The sequence below is a fragment of the Neofelis nebulosa genome, chromosome 5 (assembly GCF_028018385.1).
Source record: "Neofelis nebulosa isolate mNeoNeb1 chromosome 5, mNeoNeb1.pri, whole genome shotgun sequence".
In the NCBI taxonomy this organism is placed as follows: Eukaryota; Metazoa; Chordata; class Mammalia; order Carnivora; family Felidae; genus Neofelis; species Neofelis nebulosa.
Genome location: NC_080786.1, coordinates 34,004,970 through 34,015,909, shown reverse-complemented (window position 1 = coordinate 34,015,909; position 10,940 = coordinate 34,004,970). Strand labels below are relative to the sequence as shown.

The following is a 10,940-nucleotide window of genomic DNA, read 5'->3' as shown; positions in this document are numbered from 1 at the left end:
TGTGTTTGAATCTTGGGTGGTCATGTTGAGAACAGGAAAAATTGCATTAAATACACTTAAAAACATTCATTTGCAATCAAACATATTTAAATCCTCCAAGGAAGGTGCAGGTTGGTGATGGGGTGGCTGCGGTGTGAGCAGCCCCATCAGGAGTGGCTGGGAGGCTTGGGGCTCTGTCAGTGGCACACACTCATGACAAGCAGCTGGGTCACAGACCTCGCTTCCGGGCCGCAATGCCTCTGAACTTCTTTTAGCAAAGGGAAAAGGAAGGCTGGTTGTTCCTCCAAACAGTCAAGAGCAACCTCTGTTGAGTTCACCTTGAAGCTGACCCAGAAGCTGGAGCCAGGTGCCAAACTAAAGGCTGCAGCAGGGCGAAGTAGCACTCGCTGTCAGAGAATCCATCTTCCATCCGCTGGGGAGAGTCCCTTTCCCTCGCTCAAACTTCAGTGCTTTGGGCTTCATGCAGGACAAAATCTCAGCCACATCTCTTACTCAAATTTTGATCTCATTTTACAAAAGCACACTGAATAGCAGTCCTGAGTGACTAGTAGAATTAGCTGAGTATAGCTAAGAGAAAAACAGCTTTCTAAGCTATCCTGTTCTTTGCTTCTTTCTACAGGTGAGTCTGTAGAGCATTCTTTAGTTTCACAGTGATATATGCTGTTTCAGGAAGCACAAGGTGATCAGACTTTGTTTCCAGGAAGTGATGACCTACTTTAGTTTGAGCATAAGGTTCCACGACTGGCTCTATATCCTGCCAGATACCGCTACACCGATGACAGGATTTAGGGCAGTCGGGAGGCTCTTGGTGCCCAGTTCCTGCCAAGTGTAGCATGCCAGAGTCAGGGCTGGGCTTTCACTATCAGTAGCTATATTTCCCCCTGATGGTTCAAAAATCCTATTGTGAATTTGTTGCCTCACTCCACTCCACCCTGTCCATCTGACTTGGAAGCCTGAGAGCTTATTGAATTAGGCTGAAAAGAGGCTCTGTACCTGCTGATATTGACGGCAGTAAGATGCTAGCTTACTATTTTGCACAGCACCATATATCATGCCTGTTATTCAGGCCAACTACAGCCAACCTGTTTTCTTTTTTTGTTTTTGTTTTTTTTTTTGTTTTTGTTTTTTATAAAGAAAATCTATGTAAGTTGAGGTTCAGAAATGCATATATTTTTTACTTACAAATATTCATCTGACCAAAATTCAACATAACCTTTATGGAACACTTAACAATTGTTTTGTTTTTAAAATAACATTTCATTCAAACTGTATATAATTCAGTAAAGTTTTTTATACAGCAAGCAATGCTTAAACCCTGGAAAATCTGTAGAAAAGAGATTTTCACACAAAATAAGAAAAGAAAAATTTGAGGTATCCCTCACACACACACATCCATTCATTCTGACCCACGTGCACACACACGCACACACACCTATGTGTGCAGAGACACATTCATCCTCACTCACAAAGTGGCTGCAGCATAGGCAAAAAATTGTAGGTCCAAAGGAAAATGATTGATTGTTCTAACAAAGAGTCCAGGTAGCTCAGAAAACAAAACAAAACAAAACACAATAGTCCTCTGAGGAAATTACTACCTCGAAAAAATGTTCTCAAGATGAATTTGAGATCTAAGCCTACCAAATTGCTTTTGCAAAACAGCTCCCTGCAGTCCAAGGTGACTTGTGCAAATAGAAGGAATCAAATGAGGCTAGTTCCTGTACTTCCTTTAACAAGGATGTGGGATGCTCGCAGGTGCCCAGGGTGCTCCCGTCACGCCAGGTACTGCTGCAGTGCCGTCTTTGCCCTGAAATCACAAAGTTCCTGTTAGCCATCATCTGAGAAGTGGAATGAAGGCAAAAGCCCTGTGGCTCAAAGATGGTAACGTGGAGTCTAAAAAGGTAGATCCCCAAAGGGAAGCGGGGTGAGCCCAGCTGGGCGACTATCATACGAGGCAGAGATGTGCGGTCAGTGGGTAACTTCAATCCCAGGCTGGCTGCATTCCTCTTCCTGAGGTTCTCTTAGAAAGGGCTGCTCTTGTCATTACACCTGTTGCAGCTCAGGGGCATTTTATACTTTTCCTTGGTCACTGGCATTTAGGTGTGACGTATCTGGAATTCTTTACTTTCTCCTATTGCCATGCAGGTTTTAGCTAGTGCTCCAGGACACTGTGGGGGTACACTTAGGGTTCTGGGAAGCTAGGAGGAAAACTGACCCAGGGAAAGATATTCAGGGGCTGATTAGAAGGTGCCTGGGGGGCCTAGAGCTCATGACCCAATGCTGACTCATGGTTTCAAATGCCTTCAAATTGAGGAAGGAGGTTACAGTTTCATCTCATTCTTTTTGTCATGCCTGCTGGTATAGACCAGTGTGGGATGGCTGGAAAGAAGGCAGCGAGTTGGAGAGGAAGAGACATGATATGGGCAGTGGCCTCACCCATCCTGATCCTTGTTAAAGTGTCTTCCTTTGAGCTAGGACTGAGGTAGGCCTCCTTTACTACTGCAATCATGAACTTGGTAAAGTTTCTCAAGAGGCTACAATTGTGGGAATTACAAAGTCAGGTTTTAGCAATGGTTTCCCCCTTCTAAGTTATGGAAAGAAATGGCTAAAATGTTTAGTTACAATTAGCTGATGAAATTAAGCCAAGGTAGACTGGGCATGCAGTAAGCTCGACACAAATGGAGTGTCTGGTTAAGTAAAGGGACCTGCAGTTTTTAAGTGGAAACTAAGGGATGTTCTTACAATTACCTAAGACTCTATAAATATAGTAACTGCAAATAGTCCAATCCATCAAAATGGGAAGCCCTGTATACACCGTCTCCCGAGTTACGAAACAGTTGGGTTCTACAAAGTCATTTTCCTACAGAAACAAGTTGATGAATGATGCCACAAGCCGCCCCTTAATGACCATCCACCTCACCTCACAATCCCAAGGCCCTTTGAGCCTGAGGTGGAAAGGGCTGGCTGACAATAGCTCCTCATCTCTAAATGTTTGAAAGTCAAAGGATCACAAAGCCTTAAAGATAGAAGGACGCTGAGAGAGGTCTGTGCCATGGTGGGAATGTCCACATGAGGGTTTTGACTAAAATTAGAACTGCCAATTCAGACTCCTTCTGAATCTTTCTCGGGGGCTGTCTATGTTTGTTATGTTTGCTATGTTTGTTATGTTTGCTATGTTTGTTAGTGCGTACCTTATCATCTTTCTGCTATCTCTTAATATCTAAGAAGTCTTTCACAGATGTTTTAGAGGCAAGATCATGGTTCCTTAGATGGACTAGGTAAGGTAGCCCAGACCTTGATTTTTTTTTTCTTAGACCTTGATTCTTTCAAAGGGGTTTAAAAACTGCTGAAAACTTATGTGCCACACATATTGGGGAAACAGCATCAGACTGGTCTAAGCAATGTAGGCCAGGGCCAAAACCTATCGTACATCCTGCTGGTGAGGCCTCTTTTAGTGTTTCAGGTCATCCCAGAAACGATTTTAAGCAGAATTATTTTTGTTTCTAAACAAACCTGAGAAAAGAAAGCCAGGGAATGATCTGGCCCTCAGCCAGGAGAGACGAGCTGATAGCCTATCATCTGAGTCAGCAGCCATACTACTGCTGTGGAGGTGGGGGCAAGGGTGCTGGTCCTTAAAGTACTGCTCAAATCGAGGCTTCAACGGGTGCCTAACTCTGACTCGCCTTTGATGTGATACTCACCGAGCAGCAGCCTTGAGCTGCAGTTATTTGGGGATTTGTCTACTTTGACTCACAGGACGGCAAGCTTCAGGGAGGCAGGGGCCCCATCTGCTCTGTGTGCTCTAGAGTCTGGCACAGCCATTCACTTGAGGAGCAATTAGCAAGTGCCTTTTCCCTCGAGTGGAACAGACGAGCAAGCTGACAGCCACGACAGTGTGGTATATCCTATGGGTGTTATGGGAGGTCCTGGCAGACGGGGTCCCCTGACAAAGCATAGGGTACAGAATGGATCAGGCAAGACCTTCTTTTTTTTAAATTTTTTTTCAACGTTTTTTATTTATTTTTGGGACAGAGAGAGACAGAGCATGAACGGGGGAGGGGCAGTGAGAGAGGGAGACACAGAATCGGAAACAGGCTCCAGGCTCCGAGCCATCAGCCCAGAGCCTGACGCGGGGCTCGAACTCACAGACCGCGAGATCGTGACCTGGCTGAAGTCGGACGCTTAACCAACTGCGCCACCCAGGCGCCCCCAGGCAAGACCTTCTGGAGAAGGGGACAACCTGATATGAGTTTTCAAGGACAAATGGCCACTGTCGGGGCATTCTCTTCCCTTGCTTTCAGGACACCTTCTGTGCCTGGGTCTCTGTCTGCCTCACTGGTTGTTCTTTCGTTTCCTTTGCTGGATCTTTTTCCTTTTCCCCTAACTGTTCGAGGGCCCCACAGCATGGTTCTTATAGCCCTCCTACTGTCTTCCTCTCTCTTACTCTCCTTAGGTGACTTCATCCAGCTTCAGTGCTTTATATACCATCCTACCCCAATTTTCTCACTTCTCCCTACCCCAACCCAAATTTCTCTTGTATTCCTCATTTTCTTGGTAAATGGCAACACCCTATTCTGTTGTTCAGGCTAAAACTCTAGGCATTCTCCTTTCCTCTCTTTAACATCTTACGTTAAATCCATGAGCAAATCCTGTTGTCTCCATCTTTAGATTAAATCCTGAATCTGACCACTTCTCAGTACTTCTACCACTACCATCCTCGTCTCTTACCTACATGACAATAGCCTGGAACTGCTCTCCCTTCCCTGCTTGCCCAGGTGATTCTCTACGCAGCCACCAGAGTGATCTTGCACAAATTCAAGTCAGGTAAGGTCTCTTCTGCTCAAAACTCTCCAATGACTTTCTATCAAACTCTGATTAAAATCCAAAGTCCTTACTACGGCCTATAAGGCTTTTTGCTTGCTCCCTGCTGCCTCCCAGAGTCCACTTATTACCAGTCCAGCCCTCATTTATTTATCTGCAGTCCCACTGGTCTCCCTGTTGTTTCTTGAACATGTCAACCTCATTCCTGCCTCACAGCCTTGCACTCACTGTCCCCTCCGTTAGAATACTATGCTTCTCAACATCTGCCTGGCAGACAATTTCATCCAGATCTTTGATCAAATGTCACATCCTCAGAGAGGACTTTACTGGCCCATCTATAGGAAAAGAAACTTTTTTATACTTCATTCCTTCACCTTGCTGTTTTTCTCATAGTACCTCTCACTACCTGCTATCATATTACATATTCATTTGTTTGTGGCGTCTTCTGTACTAGAATGTTAAGTTCCACAAAGGCAAGGACTTCATCGATTTTCTTCACCATTATTATCTCCAAGGCCTAAAACAGTACCCAGTAGAGGTTACTATTGAAAAAAATTCTCTGCCAAAGGAATGGGGAATTAGGCAGAGAGTGGACTGGGTAGCAAATCGGATGGAACAGAATGTGTAAACGCATGAAGATGTGATACTGTGACAGGGAAGGTGTGGCCGGAGTACAGGGCGGAGGGAGCACAGAGAATGAGAAAGGCAGAGCTAGGCCATGGAGCACTTGTGAGCGATGTCCAAGAGTGTGGAGAATGAACATGAGCGGCAGAGTGTATACAGCTAGGGAGAACATTTGCGGCTATTTTGAAGTTACACAGATCTCTGATTATGATTCTTGCTTCTCTGAGTATATTGTGAGGACAGCAAACCCTCAGTGGACACTGCTGTATTGCCAGCAGCCAGGCCAGGCTGACACAAGGCAGGTGCTCAATGAGGTTTTGAGGTAATGGATGTTTTTATTATTGGCCTTCCTTTCTATTTTAATGTCAAGAGAATGATTTCTGGATCCTCTCCAGATACCCACTAAGATGGACCAGGCTCATGTTAACTCCCAATAAGATGAGAATCTTTAAAAAATTTGCTGATTATTAGTTTATCTTACTCAAAATTCATACAGTGGCTCACAGTAAATGAAGGGAATTCAAGAATCTAAAAGATTTTAAGTTTGGCCATGTGAATTACTAAGCAAGCCAGACCCTTTCATAAAAGAATCCAACGTACCCCAAAGCAAGGCCCTTTTATTTTGATACTCACTTGTCACAAAGGTTTGAATCTGGTGACTGACTCAGTTTGTGTAGAATATCTACGATGCCCATGTCTCGTAATTTATCCTGGCGTTCTTGTGAACCTGAGAGATTAAAGCTAACAGGTTACTGGGAACACGACCCAGGCATCTGCTTTCCTTGATGTACAATCAACAATCTAGAGCCTTACCAGGGTCCTTTACTCCCCATCCTTCCATACCCCTGGTCCCCAGTGAAGTTGGATCCCCTCATGCTTGGATGCTCAAAAACTGGTCTCTCTGCTCCTTGACCCTCCTTCCTGTGTCCATCCTGGATTCTGCTGATCGAGTAATGTCTCCAAGGACTATAGCATCAAGGTCAGATTCTTCAGCCTGGCACAAGGCCCTCTGCCATCGGGCCCCATCTTCGTCTCTTTCTGGACATGTAAAGCCAGGCTCTTCCTAGTTCAAACAGGTCTTGTTTTCCCCCTTCTAATCTCTTTCACCCTGCTCTGACCTCCCAACACTTCCTGCAGTCTTCTGGTTAGCATGTGGCAGTTCCAACTTCGTACTGCACTGTCCTCCCTTCCAACTAGACTAGGACCTCCTTGAGGGCAGTTTTGTTTCCCTGGTGCTTGGTGTCTAGGCCTACATGTTGAATTCAATTTCTCTTCCTTCCACTCTGTTCTAGACACTGCTGCTGAGTAGAATACTCCTCCTGGAGTCTTTCCTCCCCATCAAGAGCCTGCAGTGACTCACTCATTCACTGACCTCCTCTATACCCAGTGAAGCAGAATCTCTTGGTGTATAGTCCAGAAATCTGCGTTTTAAAAAGTTCCCCAGGTGATTCTTATGCAGCCAACAGCATTGAGACCCACTGTTCTTCCACATCTGTCTGGCACCTTGGCTGGACATTGGAATCACCTGGAGAATTAAAATACTTATGCCTATCATCTGCCCCCCCCCCCCCACCCGATTAAATTGGTCTGGTGCAAAAATCCTCAGGTGACTCTAATATGCAGTCAAGGTGGAGAACCTCCAATCCACAAAGGCCACTTTCCAGACTGGCTGCTTCAGCACTCATGTATTTCTCCTTTCTCACCAATGCACCCACTTCTCCATTAAGCTTATCTGGCTGGGGTCCTTACATGTGCCTCCTCCGCACACAATCAAAGACCCATCTGCCCACCGCTCATCTTCTTCAAGTACCTCCCACCAACCTCCTCCTCAGCCTTCTCAAGGGCATGGACCCCACTCATTTCTCTAGGGCTCCTCCACCCCCATCCTCTGTAATCCGCTACAACGTTGACTCCAACGTAGGGGCTCAGTGTTAGCTGTCCAGCTGACTCAGGCTAGTCCCATCAATTCTCATGCCAAGGTGACTCCGCTGGGTACTTGGAACCCACTGAATGAGGCCTGCACCTAGGATCTCAGGGGCACCTGCTGCTTTCCCTCCCGTAATTTTCTTCAGAACAAATCTCACCAATCTCTTACCTTCCTCTTCATTCCATATGAGGTTTGATATACAAAACATAGCGGCAAGCTGCAGTTTGACATGTGAATGACCCTATTTGATGCAGAAAAAGAAAAAGACAATATGGAAGTAATCTTACTTGATGTACTTTTTGTAACATACCACAGGCAATTCCAATAGGCTAAAAGTGTGAATTTGGGCTCTCAAACTCCAGTGGGTGAATGGGTTGGGCTTAAGACAACAGAGAATGGTAGGAAATCTGGTAAACTGGGAAGTGAAGAAGACTTGCCAAGAGACATTCACATTCAGATTTTAGAAACCCTCTAGTAAGCCAAACAAAACACCTCCAGGGCTCTATGGGTAGTTTACAATTTATCACTCTCTCTGTTTTTATCTACACTAGGAAACTTTCAGGTCTCCAGTGGTCAATAAATTGGATGAATGTGCCTTTTGTATTTGGCTACTGATGATCTAATTCAAATTACTTTTTTTTGTTTTAAAGTTTATTTTTGAGAGAGAAAGAGAGCGTGAGCAGGGGAGGAGCAGAGAGAGGGAGGGAGAGAGAATCCCAAGTAGGCTCCACACTATCAGTGTGGAGCCGGATGTGGGACATGAACTCATCAACTGTGAGATCATGACCTGAGCCAAAATAAAGAGTTGGACACTCAACCACCTAAGCCACCCAGGTGCCCCAAATACTCTTATTCCTAAGAGTACTACTCTTACTCTTAAAAGTAAATTACTCTTATTTGTGGGGGTGATGTCCCACAACACTTGATTGAGTCTTTACTTGCTTCATCTAATGTTTCTACTATTAAGGAGCTTCCTCATCTTCTGAAACACAATTCTTATTTTTCTTTACATACTGAAAGTATAACCACTTTTGTTAAAGTTGGATCATTTACCCATATAGACTGCTTTCTCCTACATGACAGAGGACCCAATAGTAAAACAATCATTACAGATGATTTTCCTATTGATCAATTAAGAAAAAAGTCCCCAGTACATTTAAATAAAATGCATATCTGGAAAATACCAGTGGCATAATATACTCAACAGTTTTTGAAGGCAGAGAGATTTATCTCATCATGTAGGACTGTTATCTCAACAATGCAGAGACAGGAAGTAGACGTGGTTTCTTCACTACAATTCTATGGCTGGTGATTCTTTTTCCTTTTTACCTGTGCAGACTTTTGAATTGTACTCTCTCTCTTTCTCTTTTTTTAATGTTTGTTTTTGAGAAAGAGACACAGATCATGAATGGGGGAGGGGCAGAGAGAGAGAGAGGAAGACACAGAACCTGAAGCAGGCTCCAGTCTCTGAGCTGTCAGAACATAGCCCAGCACAGAGCTCGAACTCACAAATTATAAGATCATGATTTGAACTGAAGTCTGGCACTTAACTGACTAAGCCACCCAGGCACCCCATACCTGCCAAGACTTTTAAAGAGATACCCAGTTCAGGTTCCACAAAGACAAAACATAATAAAACTTATCATCTGCTCCCACCTGAATGGGTATTTGTTGAATAAATGAAATTATATACTGTACAAAAATACATGTTTACGATGTATAAGTTCATTCATTCAATACATATTTCTTGAGGAAACAAATTGTGATGGAAGAAACTACAGGGTGAAGGGGTGGGAATCTAATTTAGGTGGAGAGCACAGAAGAGATCTCTTTGAAGGAGGCAAGATTTTTGTTTTAAACGTTTATTTTGAGAGGAGAAAGCACAGGTGCGTGTTGAGTGGAGGAGGGGCAGAGAAAGGGGGAGAGAGAATCCCAAGTAGGTTCTGAGCTGGGCTCAGTCCCATGAATTGTGAGATCATGACCCGAGCGGAAATCAAGAGTCCAATGCTCAGCTGACTGAGCCACCCAGGCACCCTACAGGAGGCAACGTTTAAGCAGAGACTTAAGGGATAGCAAGGTACAAGTTATGCCAAGAGCAAGGGCCTAGGGGCACCAAGAGGAAGGAAAAGTTCCTGAAAAGGTCTGAGGTAAGAAGGAGCTACAGAGCTTGTGCATACTGAGAAGGCAAAATGGGGCAACTTTCAGAGAAGTGGGCGTGGCTAAATTGTGGGCCCTTGTAGGCCAGAAAAAGGACTTCAGATTTCATTCTGAGTTGGGAGGAAGCTCCCAAAGGATTTAAGTAGTGGGTGGTGAAGATCTGACCTGGGCTGAAGGGACTGGAGTGACCGTGCAGAGGTGTCCAGGAGGCTATTATAGTCAATCAGGCATGAGATGCTATGGCTTGGTCCAGAGTGAGGGCAGTGGTGATAGAAAGAAGCAAAAAGAATCCAATTCTGCTTTGGGGGAACGACTGACAGGACCTGCTGAAAAACTGGATTAATGAGGTGAAAGAGCTGGAGAAATCAAGACTGGCTCCCAGGTTTGAGCAGGGCAGAGCTACTGTACTGAGATGGGAAAGACCAGGAGAGAAGAAACTTAGGTTTAGGGGAGATATTTAAGAATTCATTTCTAGGGCATCTGGGTGGCTCAGCTGGTTGGGCATCAGACTTCAGCTCAGGTCATGATCTCATGGTTTGTGCGTTCGAGCCCCACGTCGGGCTCTGTGCTGACAGCTCAGAGCGTGGAGCCTGCTTCAGATTCTGTGTCTCCCTCTCTCTGCCCCTCCCTCACTCACGCTCTCTCTCTCTAAAATAAGAGTATTTAAAAAAACCCCAATTTTTATTTTTTTTAATGTTTATTTTTTGAGAGAGAGAGAGACAGAGTGTGAGTCGGGGAGGGGCAGAGAGAGAGGGACACAGAATCCAAAGCAGGCTCCAGGCTCTGAGCTGTCAGTACAGACCCAGACACAGGGCTCGAACCCACAAACTGTGAGATGATGACCTGAGCCAATGTTGAATGCTTAGCCGACCAAGTCACCCAAGAATTCATCTTTAAACATCACCTTCAGGAAGCATCAGACAGGCACATGGAGATGTAGAGTAGGCAGGATATATGAGTCCAGAGTTCAGAAAATAAGTCTGGAGGTATATCCTCCATGTGACCCTCCTCTACCCCCTGTCCACATTAAGAAAAGAACAAGCGTTTGCAGAGCTGCAGGCACCATCAGGAAAGCTTGTTGTCATAGCTTTTGAAGGCCAGTAACCATTACTTTGTTTGTATTTTATATTGTTGGATACTATGGAAAATGTAAATACTATAAATGCCTATTCCATTTATCAAAACTACTAGACCAGAGCTCAGAAACCAAAAAAAGCAGAGAGAGCATGGTAAAAGCCATGGGAGTGGATGAGATCCCCCTAAACCAGGGGTTTTCAACCACAGCTATACATAAGAACCACCTGGGGAACTTTCAAAAACCCTGATGCCCAGGCCACAACCCAGACCTATTAAATCAGAAGCTTGAAAGGAAAGGGACAAGGCTACGATCTTTGAAAGCTCCCTAGGAAATGCC

The 10,940-nt window shown here is 44.8% G+C and overlaps 1 protein-coding gene across 4 annotated transcripts in view; it reads right to left on the bottom strand.

The window, feature by feature from the left end:
• The window catches only part of ARMC8 (armadillo repeat containing 8), a 108,020-nt gene continuing 97,080 nt past the window's right edge, over positions 1-10,940 (bottom strand). For all 4 annotated transcript variants that reach the window (XM_058729995.1, XM_058729997.1, XM_058729994.1 and 1 more), the window contains 3 exons: positions 7,538-7,610; positions 6,076-6,169; positions 1-1,804 (listed from right to left, as the gene is read on the bottom strand). In XM_058729995.1, coding sequence (XP_058585978.1) covers positions 1,771-1,804; positions 6,076-6,169; positions 7,538-7,610 — 201 coding nt within the window. In that variant the 3' untranslated portion in view covers positions 1-1,770. The remainder of the gene's footprint in view (positions 1,805-6,075; positions 6,170-7,537; positions 7,611-10,940) is intronic.